Here is a 27,138-nt window from a genome sequence, read left to right as displayed (position 1 = left end):
AAACTGAGCCGTCAGGCCTCACAATCTGTATGACTGGTACTGCCTATTCTGCAAACTCATTGGTTTGATGATTTCTTCACTCTCCAGCCTCCTGATTTCTGCCTCTAGTTTTGCCTGTAAGGCAAATGGTACTGTATAGGCCTTGCAAAATCTTGGAATTGTTTCTTGGTCAATATGTAAAGTGGCATTAGCCCTTTTGATAGTCCCAAGCCCTTTCTGAAAAACTCCTGGGTATTTCACTAGAACTGCATAGAGGGTGGTATCCTGTCAGCCAGCTCAACATCAGTCCCCTGAACTGAGGAGATTCTAAATCCCTGTTAATATTGGTCAGCCAGGGCTTTCCTGATTGGAGTTGTTAACTTGGGCCAATCAAGGACATGGTAGTCAACAAGGTCTACTTGGTTCCAATCATTACAGATGTGTCTGCTATGTAACATTTTGTATTCCCTCTCTATTCAAATAATATTTTGCTTATCTTTTTTACTTCTGAAAGTGAATAACATCACATTTTCCCACATTAAATTCCATCTGCCAATGTTTGTCCACTCACTTAACCTATTTATACCCCTTTGCAGCCTTTGTGCATCTTCCTCTCAGCTTACTTTCCCACCAACCTTTGAATCATCTGAATACATTACACATTGCTCCCTCATCTAAGTCATTGTCACATATTGTAAATAATTGAGATCTAAGCATTAATCATTAAGTTATATTAATTTTATTATACTATATTACATTAGTTATATTCTGCCAATGTAAAATTTAGGCATTTTCTCTATTCAGTGTTTTCTGTCTGTGAACTTGTCTCAATCCATGCTAATGTTATCTCCAATACCATGAGCTCTAAACTTTTGTAACTATCTCATGTCATTACTGAACATATTTTCTTAAATCCAAATATACTATACCCACTGATACAAGATGGTGGCAGAGTCGGGGGACTGAGCCTGGGGCTCGTCCACATCCATCAGCGTTTATTCTTTTTACTTTTTGCTCTTTTTTTTCTTCATTTCTTTTCTTTTAAGCCTCTGGTGGCAACAGCAGCAATGCCAGGATGAGCTAGACACAGTGTCCCGGACTGACACCCCACCTGGGCCGAGGCTCCAGATTCACAAATGGGTCTGGGCGCTTGAATGAAGAGGAAGGCATCTTTGGGGTATTCCATCATTCACTGGCTTTCCCGGAGCCCAGGAGCTGTTAACTGAACTGTGGTGGACTTTGTCTTAATTTTACTTTTTTAATATTATTATTATGTATGACTTCTGTCATTGATGGAGGCACTGTGGTGGGGCGATTTATAAAACTTTCCACTGTATTTTTCATGTATAAGTACACTTGACAATAAATTTCTATTCTGTTCTGTTTACTGAATGTTTCCATATCTATTCTGCTCGTTACACTTGCAAAATGCTCGAATGTATTTGTCAAAAATTATTTCCATTCCATAAAACCATGTTAGACCTGCCATGAGCATATTATGGTATTCTAAGTTCATGGTTACCACATTCTGAATAATGTTCTAATATCAGTCACAGATTTTTCTCTCTTTTTTTCTGATCAAGTAACATATTATATTTTTATGACTGATGCAACAAACTGATACTATTGATAACTTATTTTTGAGCATTGGATCTTAGCAGATGACCAGAAATTTCCCATTCTAAGAATTACTTCCTCAGAAGTGAATTTACCTTGCATGACGTCATAATAATGGTGGAAATGTCTGATTTTATAAACTTGATTTTTCCTGACTCTTGATGCCCAGTCATTTAGTGGCATGCAACTGCAGGCATTGCTTGCCAGGAAATTGCATTTGTGAATGGTAGACCATTTTTCCAAACGAACTGAGACTCTTGTAGATGGAAAAGATATCTAGCACAGATCTTAAAAGATATTACATTGATGAAAATAGAAATAGTGCATGTTGTGGTTAGCATGATGAGTTTCCTGGATATTTTACAAAAGTCAATATTGATTCAATCGGTATGATAATACATTGTATTATCAATTATGAATGAGGTAATTTAGTTCCATATAATAAACATTATCTTTGTGCATGTTATTCTTTAAACTTGAAATTATTGTTTGTTGCATCATGGCCTTCTCTTTCTAAAGTTTTTGAATAGTGATGAAACCAACAATGATCTACTTGCAAGTTGGTGAGATTTGGGATGTGGATGTGCCACTTTTCATTATTAAGAAGTTTTATGAAATGGGGAAGAAAGACCAAGGTTAAACTGGAAAATGAGCATTAATGAAAAATATGTAATTCATGACAACTACATAGCAGTTAAGATCTGTTGGTGATAATGTCAGGGCAATTCTGGCTCAGTTCTCTACCCAGACTCATGAATGTAGAATCTTTAACCAAATTTGGCATAGGAAGATCCATATTTATTAGGCACAGCATTGCTTTGCCTCATGGAATAACCATGCAGTCCTATTTTTAGTATAATTTCCAAACATCCTTTTCCTGTGTTTTTTTTTCTATTTTCATTTGTATTGAAATATTGTGTTAGATCAGTATTTGACCCTGACCATATGAGATTTGACATTATTTATTTGTGCATTTATTAACATTCATACAAATACTCAGCATTCTTACATATTGTAACAATCATTTTAGAGTTTAATGAACATATGTCACTTTTATGTTTGTTAGGGCTGCGTCACCCTTGTAAAACAAATCCTTTTACTTTAGGACAAAAGCATTTCTTTATTTTCAATCTTTTGACTGCTTGACGAATAATTGTTTAAATATTACACTCATATATTATGAACATTATGATGTCAAATTCGGGAAATGTACTCAGTGATAATGAGGATGGCGCAAGATGAACAAGTGTGTCATACCACGACAACAGATCTTTTGGCAAGAGTAGCTACAGCAGTAAACAGCATAACTGTTCACTATTTAAGTGTTCATTCTGTGGTTTTTAAGTGCGACTTGGCACATGTTGGTTTAAAAATGTCATCGCTTATTTAAATGATAAGCTACTAATGTTACTGAAGACGTGCAACAAACTAAATTAGCCACTAAAAATTAATTTTAGGAAAACACTTTAGTCCTGTGTGTAGTGGGAAAAATATCAGAGAGGATGAGTGTTAATGAAGCTTTATTATCCTGTCCTTAGTCAATTATTTTTCAGACTGGGGACCTATGACCAGCGGTGTTTCACAAGGATTGGTGCTGGGTCCACTTTTGTTTGTCATTTATATAAATGATTTGGATGAGAATATAGAAAGCTTAGTTAGTAAGTTTGCAGATGACAACAAGATTGGTGGTATCGTGGACAATGATGAAGATTATCTAAGATCGCAAAGAGATTTTGATCAATTGGGTCAATGGGCTGAAGAGTAGAAAATGGAGTTTAATTTGGATAAGTGTGAGATTTTACATTTTGGAAAAAACAAACAGAATCAAGACTTATACAATTAAAAGTAGTGCCCTTGTTAGTGTTGTAGAACAGAGAGACCTTGGGGTTTATGTACATAATTCTTTGAAATTTGCATCACATATAGATAAGGTAGTTAAGAGGACATTTCGTATGCTTGCCTTCATTGCTCAGACTTTTGAATATAGGAGTTGGGATGTCATGTTGAGACTGTACAGAATGTTGATGAGGTCTCTTCTGGACTACTGTATCCAGTTCTAGTCACCGTTATAGGAAGGATATTATTAAGCTGGAGAGGGATCAGAAGAGATTTACCAGGACATTGCCAGGAATGGAGGGTTTGAATAATAAAGAGTGACTAGATAGGCTGGGACTTTTTACACTAGAGCATAGGAGGCTGAGAGGTGACCTTATAAAAGTTTTTAAAATAATGAAGGGTATAGATCAGGTGAATGGCAGGTGTATTTTCCCTTGGGTGGGGGATTTCAAGATTAAAGGAATAAAGAAAAATAAAGAAGACACTAGTGACAATTTTTTTACAGAGAGTGGTTCATGTGTAGAATGAACTTCCAGAGAAAGTGGTGGGTGTAGGTTCAGTTACAACCTTAAAAGACATTTGGATAGATACATGAATAAGAAAGTTTTGGAAGGATATGGGCCAGAACCAGGCAGGTGGGACTAGTTTATTTTGGGATTGTGTTTGACATGTTGAACTGAAGGTTCTGTGTCCATGCTGTATGACTCTATAAGCATCACCTCCTCACTCACTCTGAGGCCCCTGGGTGCTGTAACTAGCTGTGTCCCCCATCCATCTCAATCACAGGATCATTGGTGTTTCCAGTCTTGTCATGAATCTGTCCAATTTCCCACTCATCGGCAAGCACAGTTTTCAATCTGGAGTAGCTTCCTTCTTTTGTAGCATAAAGGGAACTCATATAAACACTGCCCAAATTTGGCCTAAAGGTCTGTTTTCCTCTGTCAGCACCTGAACTTTCACTGTTCCTGGAATAGCTTCACCCTCCCTATTGACACTGTCAGTTTCAACTCTTACACCATTCACACAATTGTGGCCAGTTACTGTTGAACCTCATCCACTATATCTAGATACCTGTGCTGTAGGCTCCTGTTGACTACATTATAAATGTAACATTAGATTTGAATACACAGAAGGCCCAATGGCAACTGTTCCTTTCAAGATCGGAGACAGTTACAGAGTGTGGTGAACTCGGCCCGAACAATCACAAAAGCCAACCTCCCATCTGTAGAATCAGGCCCACTGTCAAGTTAAGGCTGTCAGCACTCTCAAAGATCCATCCCATCCTGGCAATGCTTTTCTACAACCTCTACCATTGGGGAGAAGGTACAGAAGCCTGAACACATGCACCAGCCAGTTTTGACACAGTTTCTACCCTATAGTTGTTAGAATACTGAATGGACTCACAAACTCTTAGCATTCACCTGTACCTGTGTTTTGATTTTTGCCAGTTTACCTATTATATACTTAACTATGCCTTTTAACTCTGTGATCTGTCTGTATTGCTTGCAAGACAAAGCTTTTCACTGTGCCTCGGTACAAGTGACAATAAATTCAATTCATTTCCACAGACATCAGGCCGTTACAAATAGAAAGAGAAATTAAAAATAAACAAGTAACTATCTCTTTATGTATATGGAACAAACCAGCGAGTCATGCTGGGCTGAGGAATCTTTTATCTGTTTCTCCTTCCCATCAGACTTTGTTCCATCAAAGACACCTTTTTAAAGCAAGAGTCCATTTGCCTGCTTCAGCTGCCCTGCCTCACTGTCACCACCTGCTGGTGGAAGTCCTGCTGAATGGCTCAGCTCTCTTTCTCAGTTTCTGCTTCATTTTCTCCACCTGCTGTTGGAGGCCCAGTTATGTTAGATATTTTTCTCACTGTCCCTTCTTGCTATTTCTGACCCTAGTTTTTCATGCTACTGTTTTCCTCTCATACCTTGTCCCTACACTTTGATATCCCACATATTGCTACATTTGAACTCTCCACCTCCATGCACTATTTAGTTTAAAACTCTCACCATTTTGTTAATTATGTGGATTTCAGGGTGATTCTCAAGGCTCAGCAAGTAAAGGTGATGGAAGCTGCTGGACACCAATATGATCCAGAGTGAACACATCTGTAGGAAGTGTTTGCAGCTTGAGGAAATTCAGATCTGGGTTGAGGAGTTGGTATCTGAATTACTGACATTTCAGTAGCGCCACACCAGGGAAGAGGAAAGTTACCTGGACACTTTGCTGCAGGTTCTGGATTAGTAGTGCTGGAAGAGCACATCAGTTCAAGCAGCATCCAAGGAGCAGCGAAATCAACGTTTCGAGCAAAAGCCCTTCATCAGGAATAAAGACAGAAAGCCTGAAGCGTGGAGAGATAAGCTAGAGGAGGGTGGGGGTGGGGAGAAAGTAGCATAGAGTACAATAGGTGAGTGGGGGAGGGGATGAAGGTGATAGGTCAGGGAAGAGAGGGTGGAGTGGATAGGTGGAAAAGGAGATAGGCAGGTAGGACAAGTCCGGACAAGTCATGGGGACAGTGCTGAGCTGGAAGTTTGGAACTAGGGTAAGGTGGGGGAAGGGGAAATGAGGAAACTGTTGAAGTCCACATTGATGCCCTTGGGTTGAAGTGGTCCGAGGCAGAAGATGAGGCGTTCTTCCTCCAGGCGTCTGGTGGTGAGGTGGTGATCACACCCCTCAGACTGGGAATTCAAAATTGGTCTGTGATTAGGGACTGGAAGGTGCAGCTACAGGTGAGGCAGAAATAAGGACCCAGCAAGTTATAACTGAGTCTTGGTCCCTGCTCTTGTAAGTTGTGCAGCCAAACATCTTTTGCTTCTAATTAGTTTAAAGCCCTCTTCACAGCCCTGGTTACTTGATCTGCCAGAACTCTGGTCCCTGCATTGTTGCGATGAAGCCTATCCCATCAGAACAGCTCCCTACTATTCCAGTCCAGATACTTATGCCTCACAAATGGGACAAATGAAATTAGATTAGATTCCCTACAATGTGGAAACAGGCCCTTCAGCCCAAACCGATTCTCCAGAGAGTAACCCACCCAGACCCATTTCCCTCTGACTAATGCACCAAACACTATGGGCAATTTAGCATGGCACATGCCTGTGTGGAGTTTGCACATTTCCCCCTCTGCCTGCACATCTTTGGATTGCGGAAGGAAACCGGAGCACCCAGAGGGGGTCCACGCAAGCAGAGGGGGAATGTGCAAACTCCACACAGGCAGTCGCCCGAGGCTGGAATTGAACCCAGGTCCCTAGCGCTGTGAAACAGTAGTGCTAATCACTGAGCCACTGTGCCGCCCCATTGCAGGGAGGATGACAGAACTGACCACAGCACCTGAGTACAGGAAGCCATTCAAGTTGGGAGCGAAACTTAGAGAGGGAGGAGAGAGATTCAGTAATTGTTGCCAATATTCCTACCAATGACATTGTTAGGACAAAAAAAAGGCTTCCTGAAGACTTTTGAACAATTAGAACCTAATTAAAATGTACATCCAAGGTAACATCTAATCTATGGGTAAACTGGCATAAGGTAAATCAAGTCAATAAGTGTGTTGCTCAAAGATTGGTGTGGATGGATTGGGTTTCAGTTTGTGGGGCACAAATATCAGGACTGGGATAGAAGGGAGGAATGTTCTAGAGGGATGTGCTTCACTTGCACTATTTGGGTCCAGTGTTCTGGCAAATCAAAAACTAAGGTTGTGGAGAGGCTTTACACTAATTAGAAACAAGGGAGGGATTGAGAAAGGGGAAATGTAGGCTTGCACAGTAAAAGGTACAGGGCAGCTATTTGGAGAATATTACCCAGAGCAAGCACATCTGTAGTAAGTGTTTGCAGCTTGAGGAACATCAGATCTGAGTTGAGGTATCCAAGTTACAGACACTGTGCCATTGCAGGGAAAGGACAGGATATATAAACATTGAAATACAGCAGTACATAAGGTCAAAGGAGTATAATGGCAAAATTAATGACTCTTTCCTTTAAAATGCATAGTGGTTTAGAACAAAATAAATGAATTAACTGCATATACAGATGAATGTATATATCGCCATTAAGGAGATGTGGTTACAAGGAGATCTATGTCAAGAACTAAATATTTGGAGTATATGACTTTTCAAAAAGACAGGTGGAGGAAAGGTTTTGGTGTAGCATTGCTAGTATATGATGGGATAAGTACAATAGCAAGAAATTACCTTGGATTGAAAATGTTGTTTCCATATGGGTGGAACTAAGAAATAAAAGAAATAAAGAGGGGAAGAAACCATTGGCAAGGGTAATCTTGAGGATATTGTAACAGTATTGATATAGAATCATAGAATCCCAACAGTATGGAGGCTGGCCATTCGGCACACTGACGCTCCAAAGAGCATCTCACCCAGACCCACCCCGTACCACATTGCTGTAACCCTGCATTTCCCATCACTAATCCACCTAGCTTGCAAATCCCTGGGCACTATGGGCAATTTACCATGGCCAATCCACCCAACCTGTATATCTTTGGACTGTTAGAAGAAACCAGAGTACCCGTTGGAAACACACACAGACATAAGGAGAATGTGCCAGAGAGTAGAATTGAACCTGTGTCTCTGGCCCTGTGAGGCAGCAATGCTAACCACTAGCCACTATGTCACACAATATGGTGAGATAGAGAATAAGTTAGGAGATTCATAAGGGCATGTAACAAAGCCAATACATTAATCATGGGTAACTTTGTTTTTATGTAGATTGGGATAGTCAGACTATCAGAGGTAGCCATGACAAAGAATTCATAGACTGTATTTGGCACACTTCCTAAGAACCATATGCTGTGGATCTAACCAGGGATCAGGCTATTTTGGATCTGGTGATATGTATGAGTAAAATATTCCCTGGAAATGCCAGTATAATACCTTTATCTGAAAAGGAAAGGAGTCATAAAACAAGCAGTCCGGTTGGTTTAATGTGTGTTATTGAGAAAATATGCTCGAGTCTATTGGAAAGGGTGTAATAGCAGAGCGTTTAGAAATCACAATGTAGCAGAGTTAGCATGAACTTCATGAAGGAGAAATCATGCTTATCAAATTTATTAGAATTTTTGAGGAGGTAACAGGATAGATAAAGGGGAAGCAGTGGTTGTTATTTATTTGGAATTTAGGCAGGCATTTGATATGGTACCATATGTTAGGCTACTTAAAAAGATAAGGGTTGAAGGTTAGGTGGTAATACATTAGCATGGATAGAGGATTGTCTAACTCATAGAAGATAGATAGTTGGAATAACAGGATGGCAATGTGTAACTAGTAAGGTGCCACAGGGATGAGTGCTGGGGTGACAATTATTTAAATATATGTGTTAATGACTTGGATGAAGAAAGTGAATGTACTGAAAGCCAGGTTTGTGAGAGATGAGGAAGAATTTCTTTTCTCAGAGGGTAGTGAATCTTTACTGCAGAGGGATGTTGATACTGTGTTATTAGGTATACTCAAGGCTGAAATGGACAGATTTTTTGATTAGTAAGAGATTCAAGTCTTTTGGAAAAATGGCATCAAAGTGAAGTTGCAAATGTGTTGCTGGTCAAAGCACAGCAGGCCAGGCAGCATCCATTCCTGAGATGCTGCCTGGCCTGCTGTGCTTTGACCAGCAACACATTTGCAGCTGTGATCTCCAGCATCTGCAGACCTCATTTTTTACTCAAAGTGAAGTTGACAGTTTTCAGGTTAACCGTGATCTCGTTGAATGATGGAGCAGATTTGATGGGCTGAATGGCCTACTTTTGTTCTTATGTCAAATAGCCTAATGTTATAGTGAAAAATGTGACAAAATGTCCTATCAGCCCATGCAGTCACCTTTTAAACTATGATTTAAGAGGTTAAAAATAGCTTTGACTCTTGGAAGAAATCTAACCTTTCATTGAATTGTCAGGCATATTGATATTGAAATGAGCACAGGCTGTTCTTTCCTTCCAAAGACTGTTTTGAGTTTGGACAGTTTTGGTCATTGTTAATGCTTTACTAAGTTTCTGGGGCTTCTGGCTTTCAGCATAATAGGTTTTCCATTTATCTGAGTGAATGACAGCTTAAAGAAATTGAAATGATAGCTTCAAGAATTTGGAATAATGGATTGGGTCCCTTAGTGGCTTCTGAACAATTGGCATTAACTTTAAATGTATTGCATTTATTGAAGTTTTTGTTTTACATAATAGAGTACTCTTTTTTTTCTGTGCCTCGATGATGTGGAAACTTCCATAAGATGATTCTGTTAGGTGAGAGCTCTATTTTTTTCCTCAAGAAATATGTAATATTTTGTGTGGATATTGCATGGTTCACAAGTATTGCATACAGTACACACTGGGTGAGCAGCATGCTTTCTGAACCCCATAAACAAACACTGCTGAGATGGAGTAGCACCTATTTTTAAGGTGAGTATTTTCTCTTAGTTGCTAACATTTGAGGTTCAGACTTATTGTGTAGCCAACTGTACATGGTTAACTTAAAAAGCAGAAATGCCTGCACTTCAAGATTATGAAAGCTTCATTTGGCTATGAAATAGTAAGTAATAGAATTGGCGAATAAAGATACAATGGAAAAATAAAATAATGATAGGGTACTTTGAGTCTTTTGTTAAATCCGATATTGATGGGACAAATTAGTCACTATTATTGAAACATGATAAAGGAATTATGTTTGAAGAATTATCACAGTAGTTGTATTTGGTAACTTGATTTACTGAAAATGGCTGTAGCGCAGTGATTCTTCAACTGTTGCAACTTCCTTTCCTGCTGTTTTATTTTACTAGGGGAAGTTAAGACTACTGAACATGATGAGGCATTTTAATGTGCTAACATATATTGTACAGCTCTCTTAGTTTTCATGTGTTAGGGTTACACGACAACAGTCATTTCAATTTTATGATGTGTGGATTCTCAATGCTGTACATAGTAGTTGGAGGACAGTTATATTTCCTACTTTGGTGTAAAAGCTCCTCAGTAGCAATGAAGATGGTGTCCATTTGAGATGGAAAACATCAGTGATAGGTGGTCACAAGCACTTTAAGATTATTTAAAGGGTGGAAGGCTCAGAAGAGGTTATGAAAGTTTCCAGAACAAGTAATTGGACAGAAAGCATGGAAAGGGTCAGGAATGTAATTACAGACACAACAGATCAGGGGCCAATTATGAGAAAGAAGGCAGTCAGTGTAGGACTGAGGGTGTTGTACTTAACTGCGCGCATTATATGAAACAAGTTAAATGAGCTAGTAGCTCTGATTGAAATTGGTGGGTACGATGTTATGGACATCACAGAGACGTGGTGGTAAGGGAATCAGGGCTGGGAATTAAATATCCAAGGATCTGTGTCCTAACAAAATGATAGACAAATGGGCAGAGGGTCCGGGGTTGCCTTGTTAATTAGAAGTGAAATTAAATCAATAGCAAGAAGTGATATAGGATCCAGTAGCACAGAATTGGGTAGAGTTGCAAAGGAAGAAGACCTTGATGGGAGTTAAATACAGGCCTCCTAACAGAAAATATATCTGAGATAGAAAGGCATGTAAGAAAGGCAGGATAACAATAATCATGGGGGACTTCAATCTGCAGGTGAACTGGGAACATCAGGTAGCTAGCAGATCCCCAAGAAAAGGAATTTGTAGAATGTCTATGAGAATTTTTAGAAGCAACTTGTGAGAGAGTCCACTAGGGAATAATCCATCCTTGTTTTGGTGATGTGTAATGAGGCAGACTTGATTAGAAAGCTTGAAGGATCCCCAAAGAAACAATGGCCACAATATGATTAAATTCACCTGCAGTTTGAAAGGGAGAAGCTTGATTTGGATGTATCAGATGCATTACGATTGAGTAAGGGTAACTACAAAGACATGAAGGAGGAGCTGGCCAGACTTGACTCAAAGGAGAGTCTAGCAGGGAAGATTGTAGAGTAGCGATCACAAGGGAGAAGAAACAGTCTAAGGAGAAGACATTTAACCATGAGTAACTGACAAGTGAAGTCAGGACAGCATAAAAGAAAAAGAAAAAGCAAAAGAATAAGCATAAAATGTGGTGAGAATTATTAGAAAGCCAGAGGATTGGGAAGTCTTAAAGACCAGCAGAGAACCAGCTAAAAGAGCAATAAATTGGGGAGAAGATGAAATATTGAGGCTAAGCTAGCCAGCAATATAAAAAAAATTGCAAGCGATTTTTAAGATATACAAAAGATAAGAGTTTTTAGGTATATAAAAGGTAAGACAGAGGTAAGAGTGGATATTGGATGTTGCAAAATGAGATTGATGAACTCAGAATAGGAAGCAAAGAAATGACGGCGGAGCTAAATAGTTAGTTGCATCATTCTTTACAGTGGAAGATACCAGTAGCATACCAGACCTTCAAGATAGTCAGAATTAGGAGGTCAGTCAGTAGTCATCACGAAGTAGAAGGTCCTGGGGAAGCTGAAAAGTCTGGAGGTGGATACATACCCAGACCAGAAAGATAACATGCCAGGAGTCTGACAAAGATAGCTAAGGAGATTGTAGAGCCATTGGTGGTGATCTTTTATGGCGCACTGGAATGGAAAATGCCATTGCAACACCGCTATTTACGAAAGGATGGAGACAGAAGATAGGAAACTATAGGCTGGTTAGCCTGACCTTAGTAGTTGGTAAAATTTTAGAGTCCATTATTGAGGATGAGATTGTGGAGTACTTGGAAGTGAAAGGTAAAATAGGACTGAGTCAGCTTGGCTTTGTCGAGGGCAGGCATGTAAGAAAGGCACGATTACAGTAATCATGGGAAACTTTGATATGCAGATGGATTAGGAAGATCAGGTAGGTAGCAGATCCCAAAAAGAGGATTTCTTAGAATATCTACAAGAAAGTTTTTTCTTGTAGTAGAACCCAGGGGCACAGGCCATTCTGGATTTGGTGATGTGTTGAGGAAGCGGGAAGGTTGCAGAAAGACTTGGACAGGCTAAGAGCGTGGGCAAAGTGGTGACGGATTGAATACAGTGTGGGAAGGTGTGAGATTTTTGCACTTTGGCAGATAAAATAGAAGTGTAGACTTTTCTAAATACAGAAAGACTGCAGAAATCTGAAGCACAAAGGAACTTGTGAGTCCTACTTCAGGATTCTCTTAAGCTTAACCTGCAGATTCAGTTGGCAATTATGAGAGCAAATGTAATGTTCGAATTCATTTTGAGAGGGCTAGAATACAAGAGCAGAGATGTACTGCTGAGGTTTTAAGAGGCTTCTGTCAGATTGCATTTAGAATATTGTAAGCATTTTGGGCCCCATATTTAAAGAAGGATGGGCTGGTGTTTGTAGATGTCAGAAAATGATCCTGGGGATGAAGGACTTATCAAATGAGAAGTAGTTGAGGACTCTGAGTCTTTACTCGATGGAGTTTAGAAGGATGAGGAGAAATCTCTTTGAAATGCGCAGAACATGAGAGGCCTGGAGAGAGTGGACTCAGAGAAAATGTTTCCTTTAGTAGGAGAGACTAAGACCCAAAAACACAACCTTGGAGGGAAGGAATAACCCCTTAGATATGAGATGAGGAGGAATTTCTTCAGCCAGAGGGTGGTGAATCTGTGGAACTCTGCTGCAAAAGGCTGTGGAGGCCAACTCATGGAGTGATTTTTGACAGAGGTAGTTAGTTTCTTGATTAGTAAAGGGATCAAAGGTTATGGGATGAGGGCCGGAGAATAGAGTTGAGAAACATGTCAGTAATGAATGAGTGGCAGAGCAACTCAATGAGCCAAATGACCTAACTCTGTTCTTCTAACTTATGTCTAGATTGGAGTGGTGCTGTAAAAGCACAGCAGGTCAGGCAGCATCCGAGGAGCAGGAAAATCGATGTTTTGGGCAAAAGCCCTTCATCTTCTAATTTATGGACTTATAGTCTTACAGTTTATCAAATTTTTTGAGAATTCTTATAGCATTTATATTGAATTCTGCAAGTTCTAGCAATATACAAGAAATATACAAATTAAAAATTAGTTACAAGCCAAAGATATTATCTATCCTCCACCACCCGTTCTTTAAAATTGTAATTGCAGCGAGATAGTTTCAGGTTTCCTCAAAAGGACTTTATTGATTGGTTAGAAACTTTTGATTCTTGAAGTGTAAAATCAAGCTTGCAGGCCATAGTAGTTTAGTTAGAATTAGTAGTTCAATGAAGGAACTAGTACTTAGTTTTTGAATTGGTAGTGTACATTATGAGTGACGGTTGTGGTTTTGACCCGGAAATTGCAGAAGGCTTTGAATAAGAAACTGAAGTCTAGTTTGTGTAATTTTACTGCAGCTACATTGTGGACATGGCTAGCGGTCACTAGTTGGTACAGTATGCTGAAGGCACTGTTTGGCAGTAAATCCAAGTTACAAGAGGCAAGTTGTTAGTTTTTGATTGTGTTAAGTAATCAGTTATAACCTGGAGGGAAGTTATTCAGTTTTGGCTCCTGTGGTTGTTTCCTTCTCACTTTTGAGAAGAATAGTTTGATCATGTGACAGGAGCTTGAAAGATGCAGACGTATCTTTCTTGAGCATTTTTGTTGTCTCTCTTTCTCTCTTGTTTAGCAGGAGATTCTAGAGGGTTAATGCTGATGAATTGACAGTTTTTCAGTTAAGGCTTTCCATCCTGATGAAATTACCTAAGCCTCTGCTTCATCTCATGTTCTAAGATGTGTGTAAGATGCAGTCACCCTTGAAATATTTTTTATAACTTCATTAATGATTGTGTTGGTGCAAGCCTTACCTAAGAAAATTCTGAACTGCATTGAAGAACATGGTAATAATTTTAACCACTAGTTTGTGCTGAGTTAATTTAGCTGGGGCTACAATTACCTTCAGCACTTTTTGTTTAGAATTCCTACAGTGTGGAAACAAGCCCTTCAGCTCAACAAGTCTACACCGATCCTCCAAAGAGTCTCCCACCCAAATCCATTACTCTATACTTACCCCTGACTAGTGCACCTAACCTACACGTCCCTGAACACTATGGGCAATTCAGCATGACTCAGTTCACCTAACCTGCACATCTTTGGATTGTGGGATGAAATTGGTGCACCTGGAGGAAATCTACGCAGACACTGAGAGAATGTACAAACTCCCCACAGACAGTCACCCAAGGCTGGAATCAAACCCAGGTCCATGATGCTGTGAGGCAGCAGTGCTAACCACTGAGTCACAACTTCTAGACTCGGAATGGTAAAATCAGTCAGGCTTTGTTCTACTAATCAGCAACTCCTGTGATGTGTGTATTGTTGACTATTTTGCCCACATGTGAGATATAAGCTGGTATTTAACAAATGGCTGTATTTGCAACATAATTGACTAATGATGCTCAAGGAATTACAGTGCACCATGGGTTTATAGTTCTCAGTGAAGAGAAAATTGGTGAGGAGATTGAGAAATTTTCATTACAGTCTATTTTCGCAGCAATTGCTTTAATAATGCATCAAATTAGAAGTGCCCTCATGTTACTGCTTCACTTGTAAATTCATGGGACCACATGTTGTAGTAAACCGGTCAGAGTGAAAATAAATCCAGGTGCCTCATCCAGCAGTTACCTTCTATTTCTTAGTTCCAGTTTAATGAGTGTATAATTCAATTAGATTGTGAAATTAATTTATATTCAATGTGGCGAAACCAAGTGGAAACTGAACAGTGTGGCATATGAAGCAAGCTTCTGGTACTATCAACAAACAAAGAGAAAAATATATAGAGTTGCAGGGATTGTAAAGCTAAATTAGGATCCTCCCAGGTGAGATCACACCTTAATTTTTAATGACAGACAGGAACATAGAACCCCTAAATTGTGGAAGTAGGCTGTTAAGCCCATCGAGTCTATACTGACCCTCCAAAGAACATCCCACCGAGACCCAGCCCCCCAACCTAAAGTTCTGCATTCCCACAGCTAATTCACCTAGGCTACACATCCCTGGATACCATGGGCAATTTAACATGGCCAAACAATTTAACCTGTACATCTTTGCACTGTGGGAGGAAACTGGAGCACCCAGAGGAAACCTATGCAGAAACAGGGAGAATGTGCAAACTCCACTCAGACAGTTGCCCAAGCTTGGAATCGATCACGGTTCCCTGGCAACAGTGCTAACCACTATGCCACCCCTGAATGTTAGAATAATGTGGATTGTTTAAGTGGTGTGCAAATATCTACATTGCATATAATTTATTCTGTGACTTAATCTAGGCAAAATCAGAAATCACATGGATAGAGAAGGACTTTGTCTCTTTAAAGTGTAAGGTAAGATGCAACGCTTGCTATGCACATACCCTCTTTTCCAATCAACTGCACTATTTGACCTTATTTGGCAATTTTTCCACTAATGACTTTGAAATGGAAGTTTCTGGCCTTGCTTTCTTTTCTCTTGAACTATGATTCAACTTCCTAAATAGCTTTTGTTAACTTTGTATGTGATGTACAATACAGTAAAATATTTTTGTCCTATTAACTACCCACACTCGCCAGATACACTGCATTCATCTATTTCTTAGTAAATCTGCATGAATTCTGTTTTCTAAATTGACATTTCAGCATTTCCATAATTTCAATGATCAGTTTGAAATGCATGCACTCTGCATGTCTAAAACAAATAATGTTGTTGAATCTTCAATTTACTTATAAAAATATCTGGTGACAATGCACCAAGCAGCTGAACCATTTGAATATTTTTAAAGCAGAGTTAGATTCTTCATTGTCAAGGGAGACAGGACAATGGGGTTGGGGCAATATTAGACAGCAGTGATCTTAAAATATGGCAGGGCAAGCTCAAGGAGCTTGTTTGCCTTACCTCTGCTTCAAATTCACATTTTTGTGTGTAAAACAGTAAAACTTAATCTAAGCTTTATTTCTATTTATGAAAATAGTCCGAAACCTTTGATTAACCACCTCTAGAATTATGGGTAAGGTTGATGAGCTAGATTATGTATCCTATGAAAAGTGTTATCCAGGATGATGAAAGCAAATTTTCATCCTCTTGAACTTATCAGCAACTTTTAAATAGTTATAAAGTAATAGAGTCATAGAGATGTACAGTATGGAAACAGACCCTTCAGTCCAACCCATTCATGCTGACCACTTTCAGCCTTTCTCCATTGTTGTCCAGCTGAGTGGAACTGTATTTATGTGGCTCCTTTCTTATCCATCTAATTATGGCTAGAAAATTATTACTGGTAGCTTGTCTCCCATACTCATGCAGTTACCTCTGGTGTTCCTCAAGGATCCATCCTTAGGCCCCTGCTGTTTCTGATATACATAATATCCCTCTTTGAAATCATTCAAAAGCACCTCTTTTTATACATTTACACTTATGGCACCCAGTTCTATCTCACACCATCTCACTTAACTCCTCCACTATGCTTTAAATTGTCCTACTGTTTATCTGACATCCAATACGGTTTGGGCAGAAATGACCTTCAATTAAATATTGAGATTACAGATGTTATCACCAATCCCTGTCTCAAGCTCCCCTTCCTTTTACTTGTCACAAACAGAACCAGGTGTTTTGAAACTTCTGTATCATATTTTACTGCAACATTATCTTTCAACCACATAATTCTCAATGTGACTCACTAAAACTACCTATTCCAACTTCTGTAACATCATCCATCCTCCCTTCCTCAGTTATAGATTACTTAAATCCACATCTATGGCTTTATTTCATTTAGACTTGTCTATTCAAAGTCACTCCTAGCTGGCTTCCCATAATCTACCCTCCACAAACTTGAGATAATTTCTGACTATGTTGCCTGTGTTCTAGCTTGCATCAATGTCCTTCACTCATCACTCCTGCACTTGCTGACCTACTTTAGAGGAATAGAGATGTACAACGCGGAAACAGACGCTTTGGTCGAACTCGTCTATGCCGACCAGATACCCTAACCTAATCTAGTCACATTTTCCAGCACTTGGTCCATATCCCCCTAAACCCTTCCTATTCATACCTATCCAGCTGCCTTTTAAATGCTGTAATTGTACTAGCCTCCACCACTTCCTCTGGCAGCTCATTCCATACATGCACCACCCTCTGCATGAAAACGCTGTCCTTTAGGTCCCTTTTATATCTTTCCCCTCTCACACTGAACCAATGCCCTCTAGTTCTGGACTCTCCCACCCCAGGGAAAATGCCTTGTCTATTTATCTTATCCATGCCCCTTATGATTTTATAAACCTCAATAAGGTCACCTCTCAGCCGCTGACACTCCAGCGAAAACAGCCCCAGCCTATTTGGCCTCTCCAACCCTGGCAACATCCTTGTAAATCTTTTCTGAACCCTTTCAAGTTTCACAACATCTTTCTGATAGGAAGGAGACCAGAATTGCATGCAATATTCCAACAGTGGCCTAACCAATATCCTGCACAGCCACAACATGACCTCACAACTCCCCTGCTCAATATTCTGACCAATAGAGAAAAGCATACCAAATGCTGCCTTCTTAATCCTGTCTACCTGCGAATCTACATTCAAGGAACAACGAGCCTGCACTCCAAGGTCCCTTTGTTCAGCAACACTCCCCAGGACCTTTCCATTAAATGTATAAGTCCTGCTCTGATTTGCTTTTCTAAAATGCAGCACCTTGTCTTTATCTAAGTTAAACTCCATCTTCCACTCTTCAACCCATTGGCCCATCTGATCAAGATCCTGTTTTAATCTGAGGTAACCTTCTTCGCTGTCCACTACACCTCCAATTTTGGTGTCATCTGCAGATTTACTAACTATACCTTCTATGTTCACACCCAAATCATTTATATGAACGACAATCCTTTGACACACCACTGGTCACAGTCTGAAAAGCAGCCCTCCATCACCACCCTCTTTCTTCTACCTTCAAGCCAGTTTTGTATCCAAATGGTTAGCTCTCCCTGTAATCCATGAGAGCTAACATTGCTAACTAGACTCCCATGAGGAACCTTGTTAAACGCCTTACTTAAATCCCTATATATCACGTGTACCATTCTGCCCTCATCAGTTGACTTTGTTATTTCTTCAACAACTCAATCAAGCTTGTGAGACATGATTTCTCACTCACAAAGCCATGCTGCCTGTCCCTAATCAGTCCTTGCCTTTCCAAATATATGTGAATCCCATCTCTCAGGATTCCCTCCAACAACTTGCCTATCACCGATGTCAGGCTCACCGTTCTATAGTTCCCTGACTTTTTCTTACCACCTTTTCTAAACACTGGCACCACGTTAGCCAACCTCCAGTCTTCTGACACCTCACCTGTGACTATCGATGGTACAAGTATCTCAACAAAGGGCCCAGCAATCACTTCCCTAGCTTCCCACAGAGTTCTAGGGTACACCTGATCAGGTTCTGGGGATTTATCCACTTGTGTGCATTTCAAGACATCCACCTCCACCTTTGTGATATGGGCATTTTTCAAGATGTCACCATCTATTTGCCCACATTCTATGTCTTCTATGTCCTTCTCCACAGCAAACACTGATACAAAATACATGTTTAGTGTTTCCCCCATCTCCTGCGGCTCCATACATAGACTGCCTTACTGATCTTTAAGGGCCCCTATTCTCTCTCTAGTTACCCTTTTGTCCTTAATGTATTTGAAGATCTGGACCCCGGGGCGGGGTCTCTCTGTTCCGTGATCACTCAATAAAAACTCGCAGTCGGTCTGGTCCATTAAGACTTCACACTATATTTTTCATATGGCCGGGCACAGATCGTCCAGAAACAGAGCTTAAACACTTCCGTGTTCCTCAGAGGAGCTGCGCACGTGGCTTAAAACAATTACATTTTTATTCTTTTCTTAAAGAGAGGTACAGGCCATAATTATATAGTACATTAAGACAATTACCAATCAATTAACGGAATGGTTTTATTGACACCAACTCAGCCCAATGATATATCCTGGGAACCAACTTTGTTTTCCAACACTCAAGCCATTTTTATTTCACGAACCAAGTTTTCCACCTGCACTTGAAGGTCAGTTAGGATGGCCAGTAGTGTCTTATCTAGTCTAGTTATTTCTGTGCTGTAAAGGAAGCATTGTGTAGTAATCTTTGTTGAAGCAGACTGTGGTTAGTCAATTATACAGTTTTAGCAGGGTTAAAAGCCATTTTATGCAACTTCAAACAGAATTGTTAATTTGCAGCCAAGAAGCCATTTTGTCGTATTAATTGCATTGAATAGCCATTTTATTGCCACCTCAGTTAGTAAGAGCATGTATTAAGTGGTTGGTCCTGACAATGATTGGTTACCTCAGCCTGTATTTACATTTCAGATCCTCATATTTATAAAAACCCTGTGGTTTTTCCTTAACCCTAATCTCTTGGTTAAACAATACCTCCATTTTAGAGTTCTCATTTTGGCTTTAAAGTCACCTTGTAATTTGGCTTCTCTCCATTTTGCAACCTCCTTCAGTCCTACAATCTTCCAATAAACCAGCACTCCTGAAGTTCTTATCTCTTAAGCACTCTAAATTTTAATTGCTATACCATTGAACTATTTTACCAAGTGCCTTTGGCTTAACTAAGGTCTGGAATTCCTTCCTTACACTATTTTGTCACCCGTTCCCCACCCATCCACCTTGCTTTCCCCCTATACTTCTTAAAGTCTGTCTCTTTGACCAAATTTTTGGTCACTTGTCTTGATATCTCCTTCTGTGACTTGGAATCATATTTTGTTCTACAAAACTGTGAAATTCTTTGGGACATTTTATTACATTATAACAATTATGTGATACTTTAAAGTCAAAGGAGGCCTTTTGTCCCATTTGACCTATTTTTAAACCATTTCTCTTTATTTTGTGTCACTCAGCCAAAACATATAAATACAAATTGGTATTAAGTCCTTCCACCAACGCTAGCAACCACTAAATCTTACAGGCCTGTCCCTGTGCTTCCCACCCTCCCCCCAAACTACCATCCTTTTATACAGTGATTTCCAGATATCCATGACAGTCTGGGTGAAAACTCTTTTCCTCAAATCCATTCTACACCTTAAAACTGTGTCCCCGGTTATTGACCCCACTTCTAAGGGGTAAGGTTTCTCCCCATCTACCTGTCTATGCACCTAAGACATATACCTCAATCAGATCCCCTTAATTGTCTGTGCTGTAGAGAAAACAACTCTAGCCTGTCTAGAATCCGTTCATTATTGAATTGCTTCAGTTCAGAAGGCATTCTGATTAATTTCTTCTGCACTCTCTTTTGTGCAATGACATTGACCCTATAGTATAGTGACCAGAACTGTACACAGTACTCCAGCAGTGACCGAACTATCGTTATATCCAGTTTCTTAATAACTCGTTTGCTGTTGTGTACAATGCCTTGACTAATAAGGGCAAGTATCCCATATGCTTTCTTAGACACCTATCTACCTGTCCTGCTGCCTTCAAGGATCTATGGACTTGCACATCAAGGTCCCTCCAATACTCTGTACTTCCTGGGGTCCTACCGTTCATTGTGTACTCCCTTGCCTTTTTAATCCTCCCAAACATGTATCATTTCTTTTCAGGATTAAATTCAATTTGCCACTTTCAGCCCATCAATACCATCCTGTGGTCTAAGGCTTTACTCCTTGCTATTTACCATGTCACCAATATTCGTGTTATTGACAAACTCATGGATCATATTCCTAAATTTATACAAACACAGAAAATGGGAGTAGGAGTAGGCCATTCAACCAATTGAGCCTGATCCGCCATTCAATATGATCATGGCTGAATTCAGTATGCTGCTTTCCCTACATTTTAGGGGAGGTGATGCCTAGTGGTATTATCACTGTTAATTGAGAAGCCCAGCTAATGTTCTGGGGACCTATGTTCGAATCCTGCCATGCTGAATTCAATAAAAAATGTTGGAGTTTAATGATGACCATAAATCCGTTGCCAATTGTTAGGAAAACCCCATCTGTTTCACAAATGTCCTTAAGAGAAGGAAACTGCCATCCTTATCTTATCTGGCCTACATGTGACTCCAGACCCTCAGCAATGTGATTGGCTCTTAACTGCCCTCTGAGCAATTAGGGAAAGGCAAAAATTGTTGGCCTAGCCAGCAACACCTTCATCCCATGAATGAATTTTTAAAAATACCTTTTATCTAGACCATTAATAAACACAGCTGGACCCAGCACTGTTGGACACAGGCTTCCAGTTACAAATACACATGTCAAGAGTGTGATGGAATAATCCCCTTTTGCCTGAATTAGTGCAGCTCCAACAACACTCAAGAAGCTTGACTCCATTCAGGATAGAGCAGCAAGCTTGATCAACAGAACATGCTCAAATATTCACTCCTTCCACCATCTATGATTGGTAGCAACGTTATGTACCATCACCCGATGTTTTGCAGAAATTCACCAAGGCTCTTAGACAGCATCTTCTAAACACACACGCACTACCATATAAAAGGACATGTGCGGCTAATATATAGGTCATGACAACCTACAAATTTCCCTTCAAGCCACTCACCATCCTCGTTGGCAATATTGCTGGGTCAAAATTCTGGAACTCATTCCCTAATGGCACTGTGTGTGTGACCTAACAAATGGATCCCAGCAGTTCAAGAAGGTAGCTAACTCCTACCTTCTCAAGTGCAACTAAATGATCGGCAATAAATATTGGTCCAACTAGCAATGGCCACATTCCACTAGTGAATTAAAACTATCCCCTAAGGTAATTGTTTCAGTGATACCATTCATTTTAAGTTTAAGTGATAGAGTAGCTATAGTTTTTTCCCCCTATTTTGCTTGTTTGCATCTCTCCACCAGTGATAGTGATTCATGCTAGAGTGTGAATTCACACCCATTGACAGCTCTCCTGTACCTTGTCAGTTGGTGTTTTTCATGCATGAGGTCGGATAGTTGACATCAAGCTGGTTTGGGTGCATGACATTTTGCAGCCAGGCCTGATTCTATCTACCTTGTTTATTTTCTTGTGGAAGCTGTAATGAATAATAATGTCACTAAAGTCTCTATTTGACCTTCTTCACTTCTACAACTTGATCATACACTAATTATTTCCTGTTCACAAACCAGGAATGAAAAATGGAACCATCCCCTTCTGTAGAGCTCAGTACACCAGATAAGGTCAGGGCAGCATGAATAGGCTGTCAAGGAAAACTGACATCACCAGTTAAACATTGATTATTGACTTTATTTTACTCCACCTGCCCCTCATTTCTTACAAGCATATCAAATATAGGCAAGAAAAGACTAATCAAGTTCATCTAGGAACCTTACTGAACAGTGGCCCAACTGTGGGTAATGCTAGCTGTGCAACCGTCTCCTTTTTCTTCTCATTCTTATTCTTAAAATTATTTAAAATAGTGCCGGCTTGTGGCAACAGTGGAAAAGCTTTTCATTGTACTTTACTGTTTTTCTCACTGTAAAATACTCGTGACAATAAAAATCTTACATTCCTTTCCCTGCTCCAGTGTCATCACCGATCTTAAACCCATGCCGGCAGCTTCTGTATCCTTTCTATATTCTTTCTTGATCGCCAGTTTCATCTCATGTTTGACACCCACCTTCTGCTCCTCTGATTCTCTTCACACTCAATCTTGATCATGCAACTCATTGCTGCATTTATCACCCCACACTCATTAATACTGTCGGTGGTTTCTCATCCTTAAACAACTGTTTTGGCTTTGTTCCAAATTATTGTTATAATCCACAACCACCTGATGAAGAAGCAGCACTCCAAAAGCTAGTGCTTCCAAATAAATCTGTTGGACTATAACCTGGTGTTGTATGATTTTTAGCTTTGTACGCCCCAGTCCAACACCAGCACCTCCAAATCATTCATTTTAATAGCTATACTTCCAACAGCTTTCACTGAAACCTTCACACTTGTTTTTTGTTACTTCTGAATTTGACAACTTCAAAACTATTTTTGTTAACTTCCCACTGTCTTGAACTATTTAAACTCCAACTTGTCTGTATCTTTACACCTGTTGTGACTCTTATGAATCCTGTCTTTTTCACCTACCTAGTCTTTGTTAATATATCTTGACTCCTCAACGCCAAAGCCTAAAGTAAGAATCCTTCTGATTTTCTTTAAAATCTTCTATGACCTCACCATTCTTTCCCAATACCTTCAATTAGTGTTATATTCCTTTGAAGTGTTTGGTTCTCAGTTTTTAGTCTCTTGAGTATCTTCCTTTTCTGTTAACCCATTTTAGGAAACACAGATTTTGTCAGCATGATTTTTCCCTTCTTAATTTCTCCAACTCTCTACTTCGCTTCTCCTCTAAAATCTGCAAAACAGCCAGCTCATGGAACAAACGTTTGATAATTCCTGCTGATTTCTTCATTCCAGGCTAAGCATCTGCTTTCTATACACCTTTGTGAAGTTCATTGGTACTTTTTTATTTGGATGAAAGTTGTATTTGGTTTGACCTTCTTCAAAAGGGTACTCTAATAATCCCTGTGGTCTAAGGACTGATCTTGACTGATCACTATTCAACTTCTGATCTGAATTCTCTTCTTTTAATTCACTCTTGTGTTGTGGGTGTCATTGGTTGGGTGAGCATTTATCACCCATCCATAACTGCTCAGAACAGCAATTAAATGTCAATCACATTGTTGTGTGTCTGGAATCACAAGTAGGCCAGATCAGGTAATGATGGCAGATTTTGTTCACGAGTGATCCAGTTGAGTTTTTATGACAATTGCCAGTGGTTACATGGTTGTCATTAGGCTATCGTTGTATTCTAGATCTTTATTGAATTCAAATTTTATAATCTACCACTGTGGAATTTGAGTTCATGTCCTTAGAATAGTAGCCTGGGGATTAGTATGGGAATTACTAGTCTAGCGATATAACCATAATGTCATTGCTTCCGCCAAAGCCTAAAGTAAGAATCCTTCTGATTTTCTTTAAAATCTTCTATGACCTCACCATTCTTTCCCAATACCTTCAATTAGTGTTATATTCCTTTGAAGTGTTTGGTTCTCAGTTTTTAGTCTCTTGAGTATCTTCCTTTTCTGTTAACCCATTTTAGGAAACACAGATTTTGTCAGCATGATTTTTCCCTTCTTAATTTCTCCAACTCTCTACTTCGCTTCTCCTCTAAAATCTGCAAAACAGCCAGCTCATGGAACAAATGTTTGATAATTCCTGCTGATTTCTTCATTCCAGGCTAAGCATCTGCTTTCTATACACCTTTGTGAAGTTCATTGGTACTTTGTGTATTTACAAAAATACTCTGTGTATTTTTACTGCCTGTTTTCAGAGTTGAGAGTAAGAAATATTGCTTCTCTGGTTTCTTTTAGTGCCAAAAGTGAAGGGAAAAATGGTGAAGTTGTAGTGATTGGAAGTTTTGTTATTTAAGTCATTTGATATTGATAATTACACCCAACATGATTAATTCAGTAGGGTTGAAAATTAACTTGTTTTCTACTCTTGCAATCAGCCCATTGGAATGTGTTAGATAAGATTTAGCATCAACTATTGCATCAATCTTGTCAGTATTATTGTTTATTATTTCAACTAATTAGAATTAGTATTATCTATTTTGACCTGAATAATGCCGCTTTGTATATTTTCAACAAACTTTTTAAACCCATCAAATCAGCTCGCCTAAGATTATTTGGTCATGGTTATGTATTTATTTAGCAAGCACATTGCTCTTAATTGCAACTGCATCTTTTAAGAAGAGATCTGATAAGTAGTTGATTGAAATTCCCTTCCCCCATTTTTGTCAAGTTGAAACGATGAGGAAGAGGAACTGAGGCAAAAGACTGATGTGTGGAAGGAGAAGTGAAATAAACTGCAATGAATAGAAAATGGTTGGGATTAGATTACATATAATGCAAGATTAAATTTAGCCGGATATGTTTGGAGAATTCTCATGACAAGGAGCAAAATTTAAGATTTCTCCATAATTGCTTACATAAGAGATATTTGGCTAACTAGCAATCTGTTCCAAACTCAATTTTAAACATTTTTAAATCTTTAGCTTGTAGCGAGAACTTCTAAGCTAAAATTTTTCAAAGCTAGTAATGAATTTTTGTCTTTTTAATTTTAATGTTTTATCCTTGTTGCATAGCTACAGGTCAACTTCTGACACATTGTTCGTGTTGTAACTAACATCAGCAAGAGGAATGTTAATTTTGAAGTAGTTTTGCAAATTGCAGCTAATGCTTAAATTGGAATAGATTAGAGAAACTGAATCGTTGTGCAATTTACGTTATAGTGCAATTGGTGAGTAATGAAATACACCTCTGAATAGCAGTACATTGCTGCTCTTGCATTTTGGCCCCCCCGAAATGAATGCTTACCGAACTTGCACGTTAACCTTAAAAGAATCCTGAACTAGGATTCCTAAGTCCCTTTGTGTTTCAGATTTACGAAGCTTTTCCCAGTTTAGAAATAGTCTGCACCCTTATTCTTTCTGCCATAATGTATAACCTCACACTTTCTCCCATTGTATTCCGTTGCTATTTCTTTGCCCACTCTCCTATCCTATCCAAGCCCTTCTGCAGCCTCCCTGCAACCTCAACATTATATGTCTCTCCACCTCTCCTCTGACATCTGCACTGTAGCAACAATGCCCTCAGTTCCATCATCCAGATCGTTATTGTATAACACGAATCATTATAGTTCCAACAAGGACCCCTGCGGAACTCCACTAGTCACCGGCTGCCATCCTGAAAAAGACTTCTTTATTCCCACTCTCTGCTTTCTGTTACTCAGTCAATCCTCTATCCAGATCAATACCTTGTCCCTAACACCATGGGCTCATATTTTATTTCACAGGCCACTTTGTTAAAGGCCTTCTGGAAACCAAATCGATCATGTCCACCGGCTTTCCTCTGTTACTACCTCAAAGAACTCTAATGGATTTGTCAGGCATGACTACCCCTTGTCGAAGACATAGTGACTCAGTCCTATTTTACCATTATCTTCTGTGAACACTTTTATCTGGTTTAAAAGCAGAAGTTTTATAACAATCCATTATCATAGCAAATAGATATCCAGAATCTATTCTAATTTTGGCTGGACTGATTGAAAGTAAAGCACCTTTACTTTGTATAAGTTTAGGAGAGCTCCCAACTGCAGCAGAATTATGTTTGTTTCCTGTAACATTATCTCTGATCTGTATAAGTGAAATTTTTATCATGCACTAATACTGAATAATTTTGTACTCAGTCTTACGATCACTTGGAGCTAGTTTCCCACACAAGCTCTGTAGACAGAAAGGACTTGCGTCTTATTGGTATTTGTTAGATTTGAATCCAGGTATGGTACGAACTATTTGGAGAACTCATGATTTTATTCTTTCTTGTAAATTTATTTCTAAACGTGAGCATCCAAATAATCCTGGAAAATGTTGCACCCATAGATACACATGCCCTGCAAGTGTAATCCTGGTATCGGAATGGAATTCGGAACATCTTATGAGGACCTCAGTTTTGGGGATAATGTATAAGCATGGATCGAGGTTTGGTTAACAACAGGAAACAGAAAGTTGGAATGAATGGGTCCTTTTCATATTTGAAAGATGTGACTAATGGCGTGCCTCAGGGACCAGTGCTGAGGCCATAGTTATTTAGAAGGTGTATTGTGTACTATAGACAAATTTGTGAATGGCACAAAAATAGGTCTGAAATCAAATGGTGAGGATGACACAAAGAGTCTGCAGAGTAATATAGATAGATGTCGGATGAACCCCTCACTTCTTGGGCAGCACGTTGGCTCGGTGGTTAACACTGCTGCGTCACAGTGCCAGTTTCAATTCCAGCCTCGGAGGAC

General features: G+C 39.4%; 1 protein-coding gene across 2 annotated transcripts in view; it reads left to right on the top strand.

Moving 5' to 3' along the window:
- The window catches only part of rps6ka1 (ribosomal protein S6 kinase a, polypeptide 1), a 234,132-nt gene that overhangs the window by 91,938 nt on the left and 115,056 nt on the right, over nt 1-27,138 (top strand). Inside the window, exon 3 of one of the 2 annotated variants that reach the window (XM_060847547.1) lies at nt 15,611-15,664. The exons of the other annotated variant lie outside the window; for it this stretch is intronic. Within the exon in view, the coding sequence (XP_060703530.1) occupies nt 15,611-15,664 (54 nt within the window). The remainder of the gene's footprint in view (nt 1-15,610; nt 15,665-27,138) is intronic. 2 annotated transcript variants of the gene reach the window in all.

This window comes from Hemiscyllium ocellatum, chromosome 30, assembly GCF_020745735.1.
Source record: "Hemiscyllium ocellatum isolate sHemOce1 chromosome 30, sHemOce1.pat.X.cur, whole genome shotgun sequence".
In the NCBI taxonomy this organism is placed as follows: domain Eukaryota; kingdom Metazoa; phylum Chordata; class Chondrichthyes; order Orectolobiformes; family Hemiscylliidae; genus Hemiscyllium; species Hemiscyllium ocellatum.
Note: the sequence above shows the minus strand (reverse complement) of the source record. Positions and strands in the feature narration are given on the sequence as shown.